Genomic DNA, 24605 nt, shown 5'->3' with positions numbered 1-24605 from the left:
TATTTATATTTTCCCTAAAGAAATCTAAGGAATAACTAATTTACTCTAGAAGTATAATCCATCAAACTAAAATAAATGGAAACTTCGCTTGATCCTACGCAAGCCTCTCTTCTAAACTTGTCTTTTATATAATGAAGCCTACCCTGCAGGACGTGGACCAAAGAGAGAGGCAGAGAGTTGGAATTCTGGTTTCCAGGGCGGAAACATCAAGTTGCCATTTGTACTGATTCTCAGATGCAATTTAAAAATTAATCCAGCCTGTTCAGGTCATGGATATTATGAAAGCTTTTTATTGTAATCCTAGACAAAACTTGATTATGCCATAAAGAAGATAGGAGCCTTTAGTGAAAATTGTGGTTGACAGGAAAATAAAGTCAATTGCACTTAAAGCTAAGAAGTATACTAGGTCAAGGGATGCCTGTATGTATCTTTTACTTGAGAGTGCATTTATAGCTCATGAAAGGAGATAGATGGATATTTTTGAAGGTAACTTCCTGCTCTTGTGTTCACAAAACCTGGGTGAGCCAGGGGGAAGGATATGGAATTAAGCTTTTATTACCCTGTGTGGAGCGCAAGAGCTGCTGGCAGTGGCCTAAGGAGCAGAACGTGCAGTTCAGAAAACAAGCTGCCCTCTGCTGAGACCGCAGATTCTCCTCTCTTGTTTTTCACATCTCGTCTAAGCATTTCCATAAAAGTATCTTGAAAGCGACTTCTTCTTGGAATCTCATTTCATTCTTCACTGGCCACTCCTAGTTGCTTGAAATGAATCATTATCATCCTCACATATTTATGGAGAGACTGTGGGGTCCGTAGAAATGTTGAGTCAGGGTTAGGGGAACTTCCACCGTGATCTTTGCCCTCAAGAAAATTGGGATCTAATAGAAAGATTTATAAACACAGATGTTAGAGTTTCAGTTTGTAAAGCTGGTGAGTTTCTTGCTGGGGCACGGGAGTTGGGGTGGGGGACGGTGAATAATGTACTTGGAGCTTGGGGTCCACAAAGTCTCTGTAGTCTGTAGTGGAATGGTATGGTAGAGTGGACCATTCTTTCATGCATTATGGTTTCTGGCAGCAGGATGCCTTGCAGTCCTGAGACAGGAAGGAGTATCCTCACCTCAGCTGGGCACTAGTGTGGGGCAGGGTAACATTTGGAAACAGGTCACAACTGTTCAGCAGACCTCTTCATCTGTGATGTTGATGATTGATGGCTCTTTGCACCTGCCAGTAATGTTTCCTCAGGCCCAAAATTACCTGGTCATTCCAGATCGCCATCCTAAGTCTTCCACTGGGGATATGGGAGGTAAGATAACCTCTTTACCCTGAAGGAGTTCTATGTTCATAAACACACTTTTTCTTCCACATTATCAAAAGTCCAGTTTTCTTAATAAAGTTTCCAATTTCCTTAATACAGTTCAGTTCCTCTTGGCATAAGGGAAGAACAAGCTGGTGTCATCCATTCACATTGCTGTGTGAATTTTTAAACAATCTCACTTTCTAGACAACCATGCTAAATCAGAAAATTGTCTTTTTATTTTTTCTCCCTGTATCGTGGCATTTCCGGCAGAACGTGGGCACATAGTTGTTCACAGCACATGCCAGCTTTGCACACTGTCTTCTTCAATGACTAACCAAACCCAAAAGCCACTCTCAGACCCAGTGACGGCTTCCCCTGGGGCTCTGAACAGGGAACACTCCGACTGATGGCTGACATTTCACACTGAGCGTGTTGTTGAACAGCTTTTCAAGAGCTGACCCTGACGGTCAGGAAGTGAGATGGAAATGGCAGAATTATCAATCTGAAGATGCACCATACTGGCAACGAATTTTGGACTCTCAGGTCCCGGTGTATGCTGAAATCAAAGAGAGAAGAGGACATAGAAATGAACTTGGGCCATGGTTGCTTCATGTGTCAGCGCCAGGGATTCCTACCTCCTGGGAATCAAAAGGAAATCTCTCAGAACCAGAAGGGAAAGTTGCCCCCCCCCCCATCAATCTAGCTTCAGGAACATTCTGTGAGTGACATAGTCCCCTTTTCCCCAAAATAACAATAAAATGTTCTGTGTGCTAACAACATAGCTTTTAAAAAGTAAAATCTTGCATTTTCATAAAATGATGTAACAGTATTTCAAACTGTGCATCCACCGGCAGTACATGGTCATCAGCAGTGCACACAGGTGAAGTGGGCGTGGTGGCACAGCCAGTTAAGTGCTGCTTTTGATTCCACCTCCCATATCGGAGTGCCATTTAAGCACCCTGGCTGCTCCGCTTCCAGTCCACCTTCCAGCTTACACCCCTGGAAGCAGCAGTGATGGCTCAAGGCCTTAGATCCCTCCCACCCTTGTATGAGTCTCAAAGTGGGTTCTGAGCTCCTGGCTTTGGCCTAGCTTCGCCCTGGCTGTTGCAAGCATTTGGGGAGTGACTTAGCAGATGGAAAAAGCTCTCACTCTTGCTCTCACTACCTTTCAAGTAAGTGAAAATAAATAAATGAATGTTTTTAAAAATGCACACACTTCACTTGGCATCTCCAGCGCGTGCAGCTTCCTGTCCCTGCTCTTTTTGGTGTCTGTTGTCTGCAGGGCTTTCATCCTTGTGAACGCCAGGTCTCCCTTTATCCCTTTGGCTACCTTCTTTCCAACATTTCTCTGGGCCCTTGTAGGCTTGGGTTCTGGCTTTGGAGGAGCAGGTTTCTCAGACCATTTTTAGGATCTTTGTTCAGGGGCCAAAGCTGTAGCACAGCAGGTAAAGCCACTGCCTCCGGCACTGGCATCCCATATGGGCTCTGGTTTGAGTCCTGGCTGTTCCACTTCCCATCCAGCTCCCTGCTAGTGTACCTGGGAAATCAGTGGAGGGTGGCCCAAGTCCTTGGGCCCTTGCACATATGTGGGAGACCTAAAAGAAGTTCCTGGCTCCTAACTTCAGACTGGCTCATCTCCTGCCATTGCAGCCATTTGGAGAATGAACCAACAGAAGATTCTCTCTCTCTCTCTCTCTCTCTCTCTCTCTCTCTCTCTCCTTTCTCTCTCTCTCCTTTCTCTCTCTGTAATTCTGCCTTTCAAATAAATAAACTTTTTTTTTTTAAAAAAAAGGATCTTTGTTCAGCCTGCAACCTGGCTTTATCTCTGTTAGCACTCTCTTCAGCCTTTCTCTTTTGGTATGGGGTGCAGCAGTGCTGAGACCTAGGGTGCTGGTGTGGGGACGCAGTGGCACGTGGGATTCGATTGGTCCAGGGTGGTTGTCACATTCTCTTCTTCAGTTGGTTAGGACTACTCAAAACTATCTGGTGGTGCCCTGGATTATAAATAAGGACAGTCACATCATAAAGTGTGGACACATATGTAAGAAACATGAATGCTGTACAAGATAAGAAATATGTTGTAATGCTCAGAGCACAAGATACCTTCTAACTATTCGTTCGGTAGCGGCTGTGTGAGCAATCTGGGATGGTAGGGTTTGTATAGAGGTAAGGGTGATATTAATTGAGCCAAGAGAGTAAAAGAAGCAAAAGTAGTGGCAAGTTAGCCAGGAAGAGGTTGTTCTTCCAGTAGGTCCCTGTTTCTCAAGGTTTTTAACACCATAGAAGGACAAAGGATCAGAAATCAATGTGAGTACATGGCGGATGCCCACAGATTGTGTGTTTGAATTCTTTAACAACCCTATGAGCAAGCATTTTAGAGGGAAGGAAATCAAGGCTGAGTGAGAGAAGAAACTTTGCCAAAGTCTCGTAGTGGACCAGTAGCAAAGCTCTGACTGCAGTCCCAGTCTGCCTGATTTTCACACCTGCCATCCTCCTGTTTAGCCTCTGTCCTCCCTTCCCAGCCACAGGGTTCCTTGGCACCAGCAGACAAGCGTAGCATGTGGCCTTCGTAAACGGAAAGCTGCCCACGTGTGGATGCATTCATTTAAACCCCGGATAAACAGGGACACCCTGAGTGTGGATGTTGACAAAAACAGTGGCATGATGAACAAGCTTTCTGAAGAGAAAACTCATCATGGAACCCCAAATTTGGAAACCATTAGTGCAAATGACTTATTTTCAACTATCTCTTAGATCATTCAGAAACAGGGTGAGTTACTTAGGTTTTGGAAGTTAGTCTAGTTTTATCTCTTGTGAAAAGACCTAGTCTGTAAAATGCATCCAGATTCTGCAAAAACTCCTTTGTTCATGTGGTGTTTGGGAATTTCCAGTCACTCCTGGAGCCCAGGAGTTGTGCCAGGCCTGCAGTCTCTGTGGTTACAGAAGAACCTACCGCTTGCATTGGTCATTCAAGGTTGTGACAGTTTGCCTGTCTTTCAGCATGTAGCGTGCTTTCTGTTTAGAAGGGAGGTGTGCAAGGTTGTGGCTGTTGGTTAAAAGAAGGGCTTGGTTTGATGTCACTAAAGTGTCACTCTTGGGAGGGACCTTCTGACTCCTTCCAGTCACTTCCTTCTGGACCTGAGAGTATGTTCACTGGTGTACTCCCCGGGCTCACAGTGTCTCTCTCTCTCATCCACTGGTTTACCACCACCACTCCTCCCCCCCATGCCTACAACAGCTCCCAGCTGCAGCTGAAGCCAGGCGCCTAGAATTCAATCCAGGTCTTCATTGTGTGGCAGGAGCCCAATTGCTTGAGCCACCACTATTATCTCCCAGGGTCTGCATTAGCAAGAATCTGGAGTCAGGAGCTAGAGCCGCAAGAATCAAACCCACATACTTACATATGGGATGGGGTCATTTTAAGCAACAGCTTACCCCCTAAGTCAAACACTCACCCCTTCCTGCTCCATGGGCTCATTTGCGTTTCCAACCAAGAGTGGCCACCAGAGGCCGAAGAAACCAAAATGAGTGTAAAAGCTAGGACAGATTTTGTTGAGGAAGGAAGTTTGAAGCATGTTCTTAGCAAAACGAAACTTAGGGCTCATCTATGGCTTTTGGCTAGCCAGGTTTAGGATATTATGAATAGGAAGAATTATCTTCACTTTAATGTGGTAGGAGGAATTTTAGAGTTAAGATACAACTTTTTAAATGCACTTTCTAGTCTCTTGATATTATTCAAAAAACAACTTTATCCCAGAATATGGCCCTGAATTCAGACGAGTCTTCTAAGAGAAAGTTATAATCAAAATACTTTGCATGATAGAATGATTTTAATTATTTATATAAGGATATGCAAGGATATGTAATTATCTATGTGAGGATGTGTAATCATCTTTCCAGACCTGGTTGACTACATAGTCTGTGTAACGAATTAGCTAATTGATTGATGAATCATCTAACAGCCATGATTGTATCAACCAGTGAGGATTTTTGCTTGTTTCTGAAGATCTCTCATAGTCAGAATCTGCAGTGATTTTTCATCATTAAAGAAATTTGCAAACATCATTATAATTATTCCTGCCCATCAGCGAACTTAACTTGAAATTTTTAATTTGTTTGGAAATGGTTCTGACTGGAGATGGCTTTCCTTTTACTGCCATTCGGCAGTGAACTTTGTTAGTGATGAGACCAAATCCTCCTGTGCGCTGTGTGTCATTTTTTGGTGGAATTGAATTTGTCCTCTTTCCTCCTTGATAGGAAAAGGACCTTATTGTGTGGGGCCCCTGCTCAGAGAGCGTGGGGATGCCAGTGGCATGCCTGGAGGGAATCTCTCCATCCCCTGTACAGCCTCTGGCCGGCCTTGGTGAAGGACGGGAGAATTTCCTCAAGCAGCGGAGAGGCGGTGCCTTCGGTAGGGAAATCTCACACTCCAGGTCCTTTGACACTTCACTGATGATTGGAGAGCACAGAGCCAGTGTTTACTGCTGGTTCTTGGGTGTTAAACAGCCCTCCACTGCTTTTATTGTACCATTAATTGCACTTAATGCAGCTGCATTTCTAGTACGCTTGGCTTGGTTCTGAAAATTAAGTAGAGGGTACTTTGTTATAAAATTCACTGTAATGAGCTCTGGTGGGACAGGGTCTGTTAAGTTTGAAATTACCTCGGGCCATTTCTAAAGGACTTCTTAAAATATTTCACATCTATAAAAGTTGGTAACCAGATAAATCGCCGCGGAGACGGTTAGACCTGGCCGAGGGAGAGCCATAGTTTCTCCGCTATGCGTCTTTGATAAAATATGAGCGTCTGGACTATCAGAGAGCGCTGTTTGTTTTGGATGTTCCCCTCCTGTCTCCACGTTTGCTAAATTCTGACTTGTCGGCTGTCAGAACAGGAGCTCAGGGGTAGCTGTCGCACACCATGGTTTGTGTAGACAGACCTGCCTGCACCCCGCCTTCTTTCCCCTTTTGAATACCAGTCCTATGTTGAACTGGAATAAATAGAAGACCTCCCTCTGGGTGGACATAAATTGGTTCAGGAAGGGGTCACACCTCCAAGAACAAACACACTGAAGAGACAGCTGTAACTATTAGCCAATTAGTTTCATGTTACAACCACGGGCCAGGGCCTGAAACAGACTCCTGGTACCTGGCTAATAGATGCTTAAACTGACTGTAATTCTCCCCGTATCCCTGGCCTATATGACTGACGGCTGTAGTGCTTTGCGGCTAATAAAATTTCAGATGGACTAATTTACCGGGTAGCTTTACCAAAACATCCAAGTAATCCGCACATACTCATTAGAGACAGGTCCAGAACACAGTCCCCGAGGACTGATTTGAAAACCCTCGCTGGGATCAGCCTCACTGAGCTCTCGATGCACTGGCACAAATCAGGTGGAGGATCTGCTCTGGTTTTAGTGCAGCAATTTATCTGAGTTTTGTAGTTAAAGTTTGAGCATGAGGTAATTAGAGCCCTCCAAGCTTGAAATTCATGAACCTTATTCCCCCTTTAATAGACTCTGTACAGGCTGGCGGAGCTCGCTGTTTGACTGATATCTGTGGAGGCTTTGTTAAAAGCCTCTGGTCAAAAATGTAGTTTGGAACCATTCAAAAATCGGTTTTCTTTTTGTGTTTAGCCCTTACATGTGTAAACAGGGGAGACGGCCGCGTGCTATTTCTGAGGGTCACCCAGCCGTCTGCCGTACCCTTTGGAGATATTCACCAATCAATAATCAAACAGCTGCAGCCGCCGCTGCACCAGGCCGGCTGTCCAAATGTGACATGGTCAGGCAAGGCTAAGGAACAGAGGGGTTAGAGTGCAGAGTGCAGGGGGCCTGTTTGATTTCTCCTACTGCAAAGCCCTCTCGGCAAAACTGGAATGCTGTTCCCATTTTTGTAGTAGGAGCGTTCGAGCGCTGGGTGTGCAGTAGTAGCCATGGTTTCATCAAGCTTCCTGATACACATAGCCTGTGATGGTTTTCTTAGACGTCGAGACTGGGTACTGTACTGAAGAGTACTTCAGAAAGTTCATGGAAAATGGAATTAAAAAAAATAAGCTTTCTCTGATACAAACATTTTGAAAGTCATGCCTATTGGAGTCTTCCAAAAATTCATGGAAAGGGAATAGTATGAGCAATTATGAAATGCACCAGGATAAACTTAACTTTGAATTCCATTTTCCCATGAAATTTCTGAGCAATCCTTGTACAAGTGTCTCATTTCCTCTTTAAACAACATTCTGAAGTGAGTGTTAATAAGCTTATGTTTCTGGTAACCCTATTTCTCTGAGATGGTTCTAATCATCCCTCAGTCATGCACAACCTAGGTTATGATGGGGAAGTCCTGCTATGTAACACCAGTGCCACCTGTGTGACATTTTTAAAAACCTACCCCATCAAATAGCGTTTTAGCAGCACCTGTTTTTATTCTACTTCAAGAGATTAAAGAAGTCCAGATTCAGTGAAAAAATTTTTTTCCATACTATTTGCTAGGTTTTGTGCTAGAAAACTGTCACAAACATAGGCATTCAGGCCTTGCCACGATCTTCTCTCACTTTCCAGGTGGGGAAGCGGAGGCCCAGGTGTCACATGTCTGATCTGGGATCACCAAATAGCAACAGAGCTGTTAGGGGAGAGAAAGGTTTCTGACCCCAAGAAAGGTGGTTTTTGTCCTAAGCACCAGCTGCCTCCCCGTCTTTTTGAGTATCCTTACATATTTAGAGACAAAAGCAAAGGAAGCCTTCAACATCCTTTGAAGGATCTTGCCAGCGACAGAGCTGGGTCTATGTGGGTGGGAACTGTGGAAGTTCTTTCTCCAACAGTGAAATCAGTCCATGGAGTGGGTAAAGGTGAGGCAATGGGCAGTGCTTCATCTAAGGGAAAGAATGAAGTCACAGAAGTGTGTGCGTGAATGGAAGTGAAGGGAATCCAAGAAAGGAAGTGGCCCCGTGGTCCTCTCCAGATTCTGAAAAACCCAGAGTGAACCGTGTTGAAGAGGAGCCAAAGCGAGAAGGGCGAAGGGGGCAGCGGGCAGTGAGGACGGCTGTTAGTGTTTTCTTCTAGGCACTGAGGATGAAGCTGGTGTAAACAGGCTTTCTGAAATTCCAGGAAAATAAGTTCTTCCGCCCTTTTCACCTGGAATGGGCAACCTTGGTGACAGTGCGGCAGTGGATGCCCTAAGAGATGGTACTTGGGGAACAAGGCCACCTTCTGTCCCACACGTACGGTTGTGGCTTCATCCTTCATGGACTCAATTCAAATTCATTAAATAATGCAGGAGAAATCAGAGGGTCCTCCGTCCCTTTTCAGTTGCCTTTTCCAACAAATAAATGGCGTTTTAGTTTTCCTTGATTGTTCGCTATTCTCTTGGTTCACACCTGGCTGTATTGGTGATCTCTCACGTTACCTGCCTCTGGTTTTGACGGGTCTTGGCTGCCAGGAAGAGATGTGTATTGCTTTTGTGATCTAGGAGGTGCAGGGACTCCCAGAGTAATTCCTGGTCGCTCCTTGATGGACGGTGCTCACTTGCCACGTCGAAAACATCTTTGTTGGTGAGTGGAATGACAGACAGTATTGATCGTAGGAAGTAAGAGGGAAGCCTCAAAACAATGTCATTCCCAAATGATGTCTCGCACTTTTTGTAGCATGCTGGCATCTTCATAGACCTGTACATGGAGTTTCGTATCTTCATGAAACTCATGAAAGAAATTCTGGTCTCTAGCGGTGTACGGACACCTGTGTCTTTGGAAAGAATCTTTGATTCCAGAATTACACAGTGGCGAGACCCAAGGAAGAGGGAGAAGGCTGTAATTAACGATCCTGGAGCAGCAGCAGCAGGAGTGGGATGGGAGCGAGCAGGGACAGAGGTTTCATAGCGCCGTGATGGCTTGTGCTTCAACAATCTGTTCAGGAAGCTTTTCCTGTTGAAGTTATTAGGGATCATCAGAAAGTTTGTAAAAAAAAAAAGTGTATTATTGCAAAAATTGTCTAGCGATTCCAAAATGTTTGGGTGCCAGAATAAGCATCTTTTAAATTCCATTTTCATGAACTTTGAAGCACTGCTGTATACATCTGAATGTGAACTGCAGGTTGTTATGTTGCTTAGCCATGACCTAAAATGACTGACTTTGTGACTGGGATCCCTACTGGGATGACTGAGCCACCTCACCGTGGTACACCAGTTCTGTAGAATCTGATTCTGATAAACCACTAAAACTGTAAACCAGTAGTGTTTCCTTGTTTTCAGCTTTACTTAATCTCCTAATAATTTTTTAAGATTTTATTTATTTATCTGAGAGGAAGAGTTACAGACAATGAGAGGGAGAGACAGAGAGAAAGGTCTTCTGTCCATTGGTTCAATTCCCAAATGGCCACAATGGTTAGAGCTGCACAGATCTGAAGCCAGGAGCTTCTTCCCAGTCTCCCATGCAGGTGCAGGGGCCCAAGCACTTGGGTCATCTTCTACTGCTTTCCCAGACCATAGCAGAGAGCTGGACTGGAAGAGGAGCAGCCGGGACTAGAACCAGTGCCAATATGGGATGCTGGCACCATAGGCGGAAGATTAACCTACTGCACCATGGCACCAGCCCCAACTCCTAATAATTTTGAAGTTTATTTTTTTGCATCTCTCTATCTCATGACTATTTTTTTTAACTTCTTCCTCTCAGGATATAAATGCCCTCAAGTCACTTAGAAAAACTGTCTTCACTATGGGTATTTTCCCACTGCTCACTCAGCTGTCATCCCTCTATCCCCTTCTTCTCACGTCCGAATTTTTAGAAAAAGGATGACAAGAATGTGTCTCGTGTTTTTCATCTCTCATCTATTCACCTGACCTCACCCCAGTTCTTCAGTGTGCTCCCGTGATGTTTGACGGCCAAGGAATCTCCCCTTAAAACATCCCACCCCCTTCCTCCTTCTCAGACATCACTGCCTTCTTCTCCACTTCCTTCCCCTGCGACTCTGATTCTCAGTCTTGCCTCCTACCTTTTCCCAGGCTGGGCCCCCAGCTCTCCTCCCACTCTGCCTTCCCATGGCCTCTGTTCCCACTTTTATGCCCCTGACTTCCTCTCATATCCTCATCTCCACCAAGAATTCGGTCTCGGGCTTCAGTCTTCCCAGATATCCTGATGCACCTGTCCCCAAGACACCTCTAATTCAGCATTCATCTTCTCCTTAGCACCTTCCTGCCTTCCAGAATGTCCTATTCCAGGGTATGATAGAACGACTTATACAGCCTCTAACCCCGGTCTCTGGAATTCATACTTGATTCTCCCATTTCCCTTCTGTCAGTCACCAAGCTCTCTCAATCCTCCCAAGTCCCTTTAGAATTTAACCATTCTCTACTGTCTTACTGAGTAGAGTCAACGCCTCATTATATCTTGCCTAGGCTACATAATTTCATGTGTTCACCTCTCTTCTAAACACACTACTGCCCTAGTGACTACTGCACCTAGAACAGGTGCTCGTGTCCTTGCCTGTTTAAACCTTTTTGAAAGGATTCCCAATGCTGTGTGTAGACTGTAAACTACTTTGCACTATTGGTAAGGCTCTCTGTGACTTGGCCAATAGGTATCTTCTGTCATTGCTTCCATGCACAAAATTCCCATGTCTCATTCATTTTGTGTCATTGTATGTTTATCTTAACACACCCAGTTCCCATTAATCTGTGCCTTATTTGTCTGGAAAATTCATACTCATTTAAGGCCTGAATACCCTCTGTTTTCTTACATCTTTAAATTTTGCTTGAGTTAGTTGCTCTATTGGCTGGAATCCTTTAAGTAAAACATTACTTTATTATGGTTTATGTTTCTCTTCCTGAGTCTCTAGGTTGCCTGAAGGTACTGGCTCCTTGTCGTTTCTTGAACCTGAGGCTTTTCCCATCCTGAGGCCTTTAACCTATCTTTCCCATCACCTGGGCATCACATTCCTCCTATGCTTTACCCATGTTTCTACTCAGATATTATATCCTTGGAGATACCACCCCTGACCTTTCTGTCAAATCCACAAATCCCTTTGTCAATTCTTTCTCCATTCCCTTTTCTTTATTTTCTACATACTCTGTCTCTATGTAGATGTGTGTGCATTATCACTATTATATTTTTGCCATTATCTGACTCATCTTTCTAGAAAGTGGGTTCCCTGAAGACAGATCAGATTTGTGTTTCCTTTGTTCACTCTTCCTTGTCTTATCACCTGGTACGTGGTAGGTCCTCCATGAACAGTTAATGATTGAATTCTGTCCATTCCAACTAACATATTACCTGGCACAGAGTAAACATTCAGAAAAGGTCTATTAAGAGAATAAACATGGACTATGCATTTGACCGTGGATAAATAAATTCCCATGCTTGAACCCACTGCACTGCAGAGACCCGTGGCTTCCTGGAAAAAGGAAGCGAGACAGCTGGAAGACGAATGGAAATGACTGGCTAGCGGCGAAGTCCGTTCTCATCAGAATTCTGGTTCAGTTATTCAGTTCAGATTTTTGGCAAGTGATGCAAATTCTTTTTCAGAAAATGTTGATTGATTGCACAGTTGTACCCACTTCATTTGCAAACCTTCATTATCTCTTTTTCCTTTCCTCCCTCTGTCTGCATTTAGAAGGGGAGGAGCAGTGGATAATTCCACAAGGCAATTTTTGTGAATAAACCAACTAACTGGCTGCTTCTTTCAGGCTCACAGCCTCCACACAGAATACAAGTGTCTGCTGTCGTTGTGTGTTCTCTTGACTGAATCTCCTTGCATTCATTCATTTGAGTATTCATTTGATTACTTACTCATTCAGTCAATGAATCAGTTGTTCAGTCCCGCTGATGGCACAGGGTATCTGTGGATGCTGGGTTTCTGTCTAAAGCAACAGCTTTTGACCTGGGCTCTATGCATGGATTTCACAGGCTCTGGAGTTTTTGCCAAGAATTTCACATTTGAGTATTGTCTTAGGAAGAAGATTCCCTTAGACCGCTTCGTTAGTCAAAGAAAGAAGCATACTAAGAAATTCTGATAAAGAAAGGCTCAAGGTCGGCCTTGAAGCTGAATAATGGATCCTCAAGTGAATTTTTTGTAGCCTTATTATGTTTTGTGGTGGTGAAATGCTTGTGTGTGTTCTGAATTCTGGGTGTGATGGTCTTATTAGCCTATTTGTTAATATGTACACTTTCAAATACTTCAGAAAGAAAATTCATGTGAAGGTAGAATTAAGAAACAAGTCTATTTTGGTACAGAAAAACTTTGAAACCGTGCCTGGTTTTCTCATAAGGTACATTTTCCATGAAGTTGTTGAAGACCTCTTGTGTGTATGTATTTCAAAATCATTTTGCACAAAAATAAATTTAGCTTTTAACTCCATTTCCCATGAGGTGTTTGAAGTATCCCCATCATGGCCGTCTTTCTTAGTTTGTCATTTTGCCTAAATTAGAGCGTCTTTGGGTCCCCAAGAAGCTGACAGCAAAGATGACATAGAGCAGATTCCCCTAACAAAAGTATGGCCTTGCTCCTGCTCGGTTACCGTTGATAATTGGGTGAGCTGTTGTTTATATGAAATCAGAAGGAAGATGGTGAGTGTGTGAGAGCCAGTTGTGCTCGGCAGCCGTGGGTGCTGTGTACGTTGACCAAATCAAGTTATGTCTGAGACATTCAGTGTGTCAGAGCAAATGCCAATTACTGCTGGAATAGGCCCGAGTGAATCCTTCAAAAGCAAATGCAGTGGGCAGTTGCCGACACTGCCGAAGGGCTGGCTCCTTGCCCAAGTGCGTGTGAAATGTTTGCACTGGTTTGAGGCTTTGATTGAGGTTGGCTCACAGGGTTTGTGGTGACAACTCTAGATTTGATATCACACCATAGAAGAAAGGCAGAAGTCGGTGACATTGTACTGGGAAAATCCAAGTATTCTTATTAAATTTGGATAAAGATAGTTAGGGAGAAAAGTCATTTTCAGCCCTGCCTCTGCTTTTCATAACAAGGAGAGAGCTGGCCTGTGCTGAGTGCTTCCCATGGGCTAGGTGCGTTCTGGAGTGTTCATTTATTCCCAAGTATTTATTGCATACCTTCTGTGATAGGGGGTCCTGTCCTAACCTCAGCTCATAGAACGATTCCTGTGGCCTCTGAAGGGGATTTGCTAGTGAGGTTGAAAGACATATGCATGTAAGTTCCAGGAGGAAAATGAAAGGATGGATCACGCCCCGTGTCCTCACCACTGCCCTAATGGACATCAACCCTTTGGACAGAACATAAAATCGAGGCCATGGGTCCTCGTTTGTCCAAGACCCCCAGCTAGTCAGAGACAAATGGAGCATTTGAAACTTTGTGCCCAGCTATCTCCCAAGAATGTGCTCTCCCTCCAAACCAAGGGGACAAGCAGCACCCTGGGAATGAACAACAAAAAGGGACCCGAGTCACGACTGTCCCAGTCAGAATTCCAAGGCGACAGAAGCGTCTGGTGAGCGACTCAGTTGCCTCGTACAGTGCCAAGCTCAATGCACTGATGTGTGTGTCTCCTTGGGTGGCTTTGGTGTGAGCAGTGGGAGGAGGAAGTGCGAAGTTAGGTCTTTGAGACAGCACTGAGTGAACACTGGCCATTCTGGGTGTAATCACGTGACTGTTCAGCTGCAGTGTCGCCTCCCAAGAAAGTAGTGGGAGCCCCAGGCTTGTCGGTGTCTAAAGATGTGGCAGTTCGTTTGTGTTGCAGCTTGAGGAACAGCTAGTTGGAGTGGACAAAGTGATGAGGCCAGAGTCTTACCTGTGTAGCTCCTTCCCTGTCTCCTTGCCCTTCTTGTAGATCACGTCATGTTCATGTCAGATCAGTGGACCAAGGTCATGATCACCGTAGCTGACTGTTTGTACAACCTCACTCTGCATATCCCGGTTCCAGCTGCACCTCATCTGGAGACCTTTCCTGGCTCCACTTATCCCTGCGCCATCCCGAGTTGAGAGTTGAGATGTGCACATTTATTGCATAGTGTCAGTCCCCCCAACTAGACTGATCACTTGGAAGATCATTTTTAGATCCTCTGAAACAGCAGCCAGCACGGAGTAGAAGGTTAACAAATATTTTCCACGGATGCTTTTAGTTTTTTATGCCAAGTTATCTAGAAATGGGAGTGGGAACCTAGCTCACATGTCTAACATGTAGGTCCAAAGGAATAAATGTTTACAAAGACTTCCCTAAATTTTGGGAGAATAAATGTAACGCCATTGCCTCACACTGTTGAGCTTGGGAAGTTGTTCAGGGTGACTTTGCACTAGCAGGTGCTGCAATAAACAGAGCCTGTGTCCTTTTGGCCACCACCCACTGCTTCACAGAGCTCGTTATCTGTTGACTGTTCCACAGAAAGAAAGTTGCTGAGCTTGGTGCCAAACATTGAAGTGGCCCAAAAGCTAGAGGAGAAGAGAGAATAACTGAATGTATGGTTGGGTAAACAGGAGAGACAAGAGGGCGAGAGATGCTGCTTTGTCTCTCCTATGGAAACCCAGCTGCTTCCTGAGTTCTCTGACTATATCAGTGACCGAGGAAAGCCCAGAGGATGGATGGAGCATTAGACTGGAAGTAATATGGCTGTGCCTGATTTACCCCAGTATTCGGAGCAGATGTTACAAATGTCATAACATGAAGCTTCGGGATCAGACTGAAAAAAAAAAAATAGCAGATGTGAACCAGTAAGTGCAGTTTGCCACTGCATGGTTTTACCGGTCACCCCCAACCTTTCTTACCAAGTGGCAGCAGGCCTCTCGCAGGTGTGGTGGCACTCGGGTCACAAGGAGTGACAGTTGTCAAGCTGCATTTCTCAGAAAGGCTTTTAAGAAAGTTTGCAAAATGCAAATACAATGATTTATCCCTTGTCCAGGAAGCATAGAAAATCTAACCCCCAAGAAAAATTTAAGCCGCTCAAAAAAATTTTAGTGCATTCATAGGGAAGATAATTTCTACTAAAGTACAAGGGTTAAACCTTCTAAAGTAAGTTCTGTATTCAGATCCCACATTTGGTGTGTTGTCTCTGTCTTTTTTCTTCCCTCTGAGAGTTGTGGTCAGGGAACAGCCGGTGAGTTTCTATGAACTGCGGATTTAATTCACGAGACACAGTGAGTCCCTACCTGGTACACACAGAGCAGATGATATGTAGTGGGAAGTGGTCATTGGAACACTAGGGATTTAAACAAGAATGGAAGAAGCAGCTGTCAACTAGAGCCTGAAGGATGTCCTTAGACAACCGGGCACCCTCTGACATGAGGCACAGGTTCCGACTTGGAGCCTGGGCGAGGGTCTGTGATGGCCACAGTGTGGCTCGCTGGACGCCTGGAGCAGACAGCACGGTGTGGCTGAGCACACTGACCTTTCTCGACTAGGCCCTGCCTCATGGTGAGGCTCAACCCGTGTTTGCGGCTGTAGCCCTGAAGCCAGAATAAATCAGTTCATATCTTCTTGCAGAGCTCATGTTAGATGAAAGTCCAGACTCTCTACCACGCAGGGAACCTCCTGTTCTATATTCTTTAGTCTGAAGTCACTTTTAAACTGTCTAACTCTTAAAACATGCCCACATTGGGCGAGAGGGAGAGAGGGAGAGTCCTGCCTTTCCTGTATCTCTGCTGGAAAATCAAGGATAAGAATCGATTTTTGTCATGATCTTTTTTTATTTGCCTTTTATGTCTTTTGTTAAAAAAAAAAAAAACGGGCTGGCTTTGTGGCACAGCTGGTTAAGGCACTGCTTGAGACACTGGCATCTGTATGGGAGCCAGTTCAATTCCCTGCTGCTCTACTTCATTGTGGTACCTGGGAAAGCAGAAGAACATGACCTCAGGTACCTAGGACCCTGCCACCCAGGTATAGACCCAACTCTCGGTGTCAGCCTGGTTCAGACCTTCATATTGTGGCCATCTGGGGAGTGAACCAGTGCGTGGAAGATCTCCTCCTTATCCCTCTCTCCCTCTTGCTCTCCCTCCCTCCTTCTGTCTCTGTTGCTCTGGCTGTTAAATAACTAAATATTTTTTTTAAAAAAAAAAGGAAAAGCAGAATTTCATTCCCTCCACTGTGAGAAGTAAACAGTTAACTCTAAACTTGGCATTCAAAAGCCATCCCTGTACCATCAAGTTCCTGAAGCCACTGAATACACTCAGAAAAGCCTTGGATATCTTTTAACTGTTTAAGGATTAAAGTCTTTAAAAAATGTCTTCTTTTATATATGTTGTTATTGTGGAATCATTAAGAAAGTAAAACCGGAATGACTGAGCATTAACTACCCTTTCAAAACAATCCTCTTGGAATGGTAGCAATTGCCTTTGGGGCGTTAGGAGCACATGGCATGTCCTGGTCTATTGGGCTGGTCCTTCCTCCACGCCCCTATGCATCTCTAGAGGATTCCTCTCTTGTATCCCGGTCTCCAAGCCTCAGCCTGGGCTGCAGGTGATGCCTGCATTGTCCTGAGGTTCCCTCCTCTGGGATGCTGACTGTCAGGGCTGCCTCACATCTCAGGTGCTGTCACTGCAAACAGCCTGAACAGTTCCATTGTGGAGGGGAAGTGCAAGTTCTCCCTGAAGAATGTTAATGACATGGATGTCATCTGGGCGAAGGACGTACAGTAGTTGTTTCAGGAATGGACCAGGTTGTTGGGGAAGGGTTGTTTTTCCCATTCCCCAGCTGTACATGGAGAACTCTCTGCCTAGGAATGCTCATTTCCTTCTGTGGTTGAGGGAGGCAGCCTGGGCACAGAAAATCTTTAACTGGGACACTGTATACTCAAAAGAAATCCCTGTGATGTTTGGGCCTTATTTTGCATTTAGAGGACTTTGCCCTTATGGTGCAGACCATCGTAAAGAAAAGTTTTCAAAATTCCCATGAATCTGAAATCCATTGTGTGAAGAAAAAGACGTCAGACTGAAAAGGGTACATGCTACAGGCTTCCATTTGTGTGACACTGTGGAGGGGCAAAGCTGGAAGGGTGGTGAGCAGGTCCATTGTTGCTTCTGATTAGGCACAGGGTGACTACAAAGGGGCAGCAGGATGGGAATTCGGGGGAAGATGAAAACTCTTGGATTTCAATTGTGCTAATAGTGCCTTTCTTTTATGTATTTGCCAGAACACGAATACATAAAGCTGTACACCCAAAGAGTAGAATTTACTGTAAATAAAAAGATGCAGAAGCCATTTCCCAACTGAACAGATCGGCTGGAGCTTGCAGGCTCTCCCCTCCATTTTTGAGTAGTTGGAGCAGTACACAAGTGCGTCTTTGAGAAAAGCAGCCATGGTTTCTTTTCCTCGAATTCAGCAATTCGTTTATAAGTATTAAAACTCACAGTCATATCACCCCTAATTCTTTCCCCTAACACATTCAGTCCATCCTTAAACTGTGGGAAAAATTTAAATATGTATTGCATCAAAGAATTTTGATCAGCATAAGACTTCTTAAAGTATCTGTTATATTATTGGATTAAAAACCTCTTTTTTTGTCTAAATTGGTAGTACGATGTAGTGTGTTAATAGGTTCTGGGGTGTGCATTTAGGAAGATGAGGGGTTTTTTTTTTAGATTTTAAAAATCTTCTAAATATGGATTTTAAAATATTTCCGAATGTATTACACCCTGAATCTAGAAGGGTTTTTCTTCCTTGCATTTTACCAGGTACCCAAATGCCTGATTAATGAGGCTTGTCCCCCAATTTCTCACCTCTGCTCCAACATTCCCCCACCTTTTGAACGGGAGAAACTCACCCTGCTGGAAGCACATTGCAAGAGCACTGTTATTATTTGTTTTGAGGTATTTACATGAGGCCCCGCGTGGAAATGCAATGCTTTTAACACCAGAGTGTCAATTAGAGTGTCGCAGTGTGGGGAACCTGGTACCCAGCGAAATTCCAGTGCCTCTTCCTGAAACCTAAAATTTCCTGATGTCTGAGGCACGCACAGGCACCGAGGAGTTTGGTGTTGCAAGGCTGCGATTTGTGAATGCAGGCAGCTCTGTGAGGAGCACTTACAGAATGAAGACTTAGTCGCACATGAGGTATCACGTAGGACATTTCATTTTACTTGAAACACACACACACACACACATACACACATGCGCACACTCACACCTACCTCATAAACTTCTAAGGCTCCTGGGAAAACCTTCCTGGCCTCCTTGGCCCTACAATGAGGGAGGCTAATTGAGATTCTTCAAGGGAAATCCCGTCTCTTTTCTTCGGTAGCCATGGGAAGACTCATTAAGCATTCTGCACTCCATTCTTTGCCAGACCCTGACTTTGCTCAGTCCAAGGGCTAAAGCCCAGGAGTGATGTCTGGGGATTCCATTAAGCACAGCCTTAGTTGTCCCCTCCCCCAAGCTCGGTGTCAGAATGCATCCTTGTCCCTCAGATGCAGGCTCAGGGGGCAGCCATCAGAGGTGACCTGGCTTGAAGCTTGCCTTCTTGCTAGGTAGGTGGCTCCGTTCTTGAGATTTTTTTTTTAACCTACAGAATGTTCAGGTTGTATTTGCCTTTGGTTCTGTGCTGCCTCCCACAATACTGGCATGAGGAGATGAGAAACTTCTTCAAAGTGGCTTCGCTGCCTCCAAGATGACTTTTTTGCTATTCAGACAGTCCGCTAGAAATCCTGTCTCACCGAGTCTCATGCATCTCGGCTTTGGAACATCTGTTTTACGTGATCCCTTCAATACTAAGCAGCCTTAGGAGCCCTGACCTGTGTAGACATCCACCTTCCCATTACGTGCTATGCTAGGGAGGAGCTGGAATGGGAAGGGTTGGTTACACAGGGAAAGGGCAAGGCAGGACACAAGGCACGTTGAGCCCATGACTTCTCCCCCTTTCATTACGGGTGTCCACGGAGCTGTCCAGCTTTTCTTTTGTAATGGGTTCTTCTATGGCAAGTTGACCTTTTGCTGAATAGGTCAAACTCCAGTTGAGCACTGATCCTCCGCCTACCTAGCATTTGTACGTCCTGAAGCTGAGGAGCACTGGCTGGCGATATGGCTCGGGGTGTGTGGTCTATTTCCCAAAAGAGGGGTTGTCTTTCCTGCACTGAATTAATTCTGAGAGACCACTGCGTTAGCTGGTGCTGGAGAGACCACATGAGAACACTTTTGCTGGCATTGTTGAGGGACAAAATGAGCTGTTCAGATCCATCTGGATTTCAGGCCAACAGCATGGACCTAATAATTCATCATATGATTTTGGATTTCTCAAAGAGATGATCAGAATTTCTGTACTTGATTTTTTAATTAAAAAAAAAAACTTGCCATTATATATCTTGTCCATGTAAAGTCTCTTAAAACTCTAGTTGTTTCTATTTTTAGCCCTTGTAAAACATGAGATCATAGGCTTGTGGTATTTTTGACAATTATATGTTGGGCCAAGTTTTGTTTGAAATAGCTTAAAATTTTCTTTGGAATGCTTATTAGATTTCATAACACTAGTTACCTTTTTGCATCTAGGGATCTTGAACATCAAATAGGCAGTATGTGAGTGCTAAATTGAATTTTACATTGAATCACTATGGTGTGTTCTTTTTTTTTTCCCCCTCTGGACAGTTTGTATAAGCTTTTCAACTTTGACAACTCTCACATCTCAGAATTGGTGACATCATCTTCCCAGACAAGGAGTAGCATGTTCCGTGTGTTGAGCAATGTGTGTGTGTGTGTGTGTGTGTGTAATTTGGTTAACTTAATTAGATTTTAAATTTTAAAAAAGTAGTCTTTTTGAATGTCAAACACAGATGAAATATGCCAGTAGATCAGATGAAACTGTGACCTGCTCAGCAATCATAAGTCTATATTGTATCTGGGCAACCAAATGGTTTTAGAAACCTTTGTCTTCCAAAATGCTAAATTCTGAAAGAGTTTCATAAGCAATATATTATTTTTCTGAAAATGGTAGATCTCACTGAGGAAATGAACCTTTAACTTTTCCTCTAGAATTAATGGTACTTCAAAACACAATGAGATGAACGTAGAGAAACAAAATAACCTTGTTTGCATTACTCTTGAGTTATCAGAATATTGTCTTAATTCACAAAATGCCAAATGTGATAGGGTAAGTGTAAGATAAGAAGTCCATACTTACTGTCTATTCAGTTACTAATAATGCTGGAGTTAAAGCTGGGCTCCAACCAGGGCCATAATGGGCTCCTGTTTAACATATTTATGTTGGTTGTAAAATTAGGAACTGTCATTACAGCCCCACATCACCTGCATAAGTGCAAAACATATAAATCACAAAAAGTTCCAGTGCCATAAAAATGCCACTGAGTAGAATGGCATGGAAGTACTTACAAGATACTTGTATATTATCCTAGCACGTGTCGGGATGCACAGATTTCTAGAGGAGTTACAGGAAAAAAAAAAAAAAAAAAGAAAAAACAACAACAAAAAGCTCTGCAGAGAGGACTGGTGGATGTGAGACCTGACAACAGCACTTCTTCATAACTCAGCCCGAGGTGGCTTGGGGCGCAGGCAGGAAAGCAAAGACCCTCAACAGCCAGATTGGAGTAACCCCTGCACCCTGTGAAAGACAACTGTCTCTGCTTCTGGAAGGCTTTGAGCTGCCATCTCCTGTTACTGGAGCTTGTCCCTCAAGCCTTCTAGGAAACAAACACTCTCTTTCCTGTCATGGTTTAAGGTCCCCTAAAGGGGGAGGGCTCGTGCTCTCTTGGCCCCTGTTAATTGTCTTTGCGGAAGGGTTGGCTTCTCCATAGTTGATCCAGTCTGCTAGGTGGTGCAGTGATTTATGTTAAACTTTGCAACCCAGAGTTCTGAAAGTCCCCCCCACAACCCCACCGCCTCGCCTTCAAATCATGAACTGTTAAGAAGGAGCTTTCCAGAGCCTAATTACTACCTCAGAAACAGAGTGGATACTTTGAAAGGTTTTCAACTCCCCCTTCTCCCTCCCAGAAGCCACCCTCCCCCACCCCCCATAATCTTAAAAAAAAAAAAAAAAGAAGAGGAAGAAAAAAAAGGCTGCAGATTTTATTCATGTGGGATCATTCACACCAAGCTACCATAATGTGCAATTAACACTCTGGAAACTGAAAACAGTATTCAGCAAGACAGCTGCATTATCAAAAATGCCAAAAGAGTTTTGAAGGGAGTAATGTGTGAGTTAGAATAGGAAATTAATCAGAAGCACGCACACACACACACACACACACACACAACACATGCAGTGGTGCTGTTTTAAGTGTATCTGAATATTAAGAGTTTTAACATCCAGTGTCAAGGATAGAGACCATCTGGCCCGCAGGCCACATAACGCCCACGAAATTATTTGGTCTGGCCCTGCCAAGGCAGCCACAGGTGGGACTGGCAATTCAGACGATCCATAGCAGGCTAACTTGTAAGTTGATAATTGTGTATTGCCCACAAATGATGTTATTAATACCCATGTGGCCCTCCGCAGAAAAAAGGTGCCCTGCTCTGTCGTATGTCTGCAATCATAAAGGATCACCTCAGGGTAGAAAACAGATTTTTCTGTTTTAAAGCCATCAGTGTGATGTTTTGCTTCCGAAACAAACTGGAAAGCTGGGAGTGGAGATCTGTATATCCCATTCCAGCTGCAATATTGCCTGTAATCATCACTCTTTAATTATATTTTATAAATTTCCATATTGAAAAAAATGTTCCTTTTGTTTTCCTCTTGTGGGTAATAATGCTACTACTTCGCACCTAGGCTGTTTGCAAAGTGCCTTTCAGCATTGCAGATGCTAATTCACAATTGCAGCTGAGAACTCCCTCCTTTTGAACAGCACAATAATCATAAGTGCATTTGTATTATAATCCCTACTAAGCTATTGATCCAACTGACCGACTTAGTAACTGAAACGAAACAGAATTATCCCTGCAGCATTTTGCCAGAATTTTTCTGTCAACTCACTGAAAGTGCTTTTAGAAGTGAGGAAGTAGGGATTCTGATTTTATTTTCAGTGAGTAGTGTCTAGGCTTGTGAGAGCTGTGGTTTGTAATGAAATTGTTTTAAAAAGTGGGAAGATATAAGGCATTTACTTATTTGAAATGTAGAAAATACACGAATGTTTTCTACTGTAATTCACTGTAAAGCAACTAGATTTTTGTGATGTTTGAGAACAAAAAAAAAAAAAAGAAAAAAGAAAAAGAAATACCCAGAAGAAAAGTCAAAGAAAAATATTCTAAGTAAATTTCAGATTCTAAAATTGTATTTAAGGTGTACAAATTTCATGTATTTTCTATATAAAGATTCAGGAACATAGTGATACTTCCCACCCTACCCTCCCTGCCACCCATTTTTAATGTTTACTAAGAGCTATTTTAATTATATTTTATACTCATAAGATTAACCCTACAGTAAGTAAAGAGTTCAATAAATAGTATGAAAAAAACACTGTTTCTCAATAGTGGAGACATGGGCTGTTGAAAATCATTGAATCTCAAAATGTCAATTTCACTCCTATAGATTACCTTTTACATCCTATTAATTACCACAAGTCAGGGAAAATATGGTATTTGTCTTTTGGGGATTGGCTTATTTCAGTAAGTGTAATGGTTTCCAGTTGCATCTATTTTGTTGCAAATGACAGGATTTCATCTTTTTTTTTTTTTTTACCTCTATGTAGTATTCCATAGTATAGATAAACCAGAATTTTTTTTTTTTTTTGACAGATAGAGTTTTATATAGATAGTGAGAGAGAGAGACAGAGAGAAAGGTCTTCCTTCTGTTGGTTCACTCCCCAAGTGGCCGCTATGGCCAGAGCTACACCAATCCGAAGCCAGGAGCCAGGTGTTTCTTCCTGGTCTCCCATGCGGGTGCAGGCACCCAAGCACTTGGGCCATCCTCTGTTGCCTTCGCGGGCCTCAGCAGAGAGCTGGACTGGAAGAGGAACAACCAGGACTAGAACCCAGCGCCTATATGGGATGCTGGCACTGCAGGTGGAGGATTAACCAAGTGAGCCACAGCGCCGGTCCCACCAGAATTTCTTTATCCAGTCCTCAGTTGATGGAAATCTGGGTTGATTCTATATCTTAGCTTTTGTGAATTGAGCTGCAATAAACATGGGGGTACAGATCACTCTTTCATTACTGATTTCATGTAGTAAGTCCACTTTTGTTAAGGGTGACAGAGGCCCCTTGAGTGACAGGTGCCTGCAGGGGCGTATGTTGTGGGTCAGGAAGGGGAGTTAGTAGAGAACAGTGTATTCAGGGACTCCAGGTAAGAAACAGTTGCTGATCGTAGGAGGCACTGTTGGCAGAGGGGCTGTCTGAGCATCTTGTCCATTCTGTGGCATAGTTACACATGAATATTCAGAAATCCAGCCGTCTTAGGACGGGACACTCGAGCAAATGTTCGTGACTGTGCATGTCTTATCTAATCTATGGCCCTGACTAAATTGTGATCCAGTTGTTGCTTTAGAAAATACCAAATGTTTCCTCTTGGCTTGTCCCTAGCCTGGAGGAAGTGAATGGTTTAGATACCTCTCTGGGTGGGGTAAGGCAGTATGTAGATATTTTAAAAACATCAATACCTCCATTTTAAGAAAAACAATGTATCAATTTCTATTAAAGGAATGTGAACATCTGTTTTTACCCTGTTTAGGAGAAACAGTCCAAGTGGGAAAAAGTTTTTTAAAGCATGGATGTGGTTCTTTAATGTTTCTCAAAGTTGACATTCTGAGCTGAAAACTCAGCCAAGGGTGTGCTTATGCCCAGACAAGAAATTAATAATAATCGATGTTTCTTTCAGATCTCATTGATAGTGTAACTAGGTAGTGATGTAATTAGAGGGAAATTAAGCTGAAGGTATGCAATCAGAGCTCCAACTTAATTTTTCTCCTTCTTTTCTTTCTTTCTTTCTGTCTGTCTTTTTAAGTTATAGGTGCACAACGAAGGAGAAGCCCCAGTGCACTAGCCATTGAAGTATTTGAAGCACATTTGGGAAGTCACATTTTGCAGGTACCTTTAAAAGAAAAAGAAGCTTGCTTATGTTTTACTAAGAAAAATCTGTACGTTTAGTCTTTTTCTACAAGTTCTTTTTAATGCTATTTATTTGACTCTTGTTACCTTGGAATTCTGAAATTCTTATGAATTTATTTTTTTTCTTTTTAGAAAGCCATCCCTTGAGAGAATATTAATGAGAAAGGGAGGGCAAGTATGATTTGTGCTGTAATAATTTAGATGAATTGCACTGTTTAGTTGATGTGCAATGTCTAGTACCTGGCTGCTCCCAGAACAATTGTGTGTGTGCTGTATTTGTAAGTGGATATGTGCGTGTGTCTCTAGAGCCATATATTGTTTTGGGGAGAGCAAAGTTTTTTGTGAAACTATTGTGACATTTTTCCGTGTCGTCAAGCCTCAGTTCTTTGCTTCAA

General features: G+C 43.5%; 1 protein-coding gene across 10 annotated transcripts in view; it reads left to right on the top strand.

Annotated features, from left to right (window-relative positions):
* Positions 1-24605, top strand: part of NPAS3 (neuronal PAS domain protein 3) — a 927347-nt gene that overhangs the window by 435381 nt on the left and 467361 nt on the right. For 7 of the 10 annotated variants that reach the window (XM_070053759.1, XM_070053763.1, XM_070053761.1 and 4 more), the window contains one exon: positions 24107-24189. In XM_070053759.1, the coding sequence (XP_069909860.1) occupies positions 24107-24189 (83 nt within the window). The remainder of the gene's footprint in view (positions 1-24106; positions 24190-24605) is intronic. The other 3 variants (XM_070053760.1, XM_070053764.1, XM_070053762.1) reach the window with 1 other exon arrangement.

This window comes from Oryctolagus cuniculus, chromosome 12 (assembly GCF_964237555.1).
Source record: "Oryctolagus cuniculus chromosome 12, mOryCun1.1, whole genome shotgun sequence".
Taxonomy (NCBI): Eukaryota; Metazoa; Chordata; class Mammalia; order Lagomorpha; family Leporidae; genus Oryctolagus; species Oryctolagus cuniculus.
The sequence above is the reverse complement of the archived record's forward strand: the minus strand, read 5'-3'. Positions and strand labels throughout refer to the sequence as shown.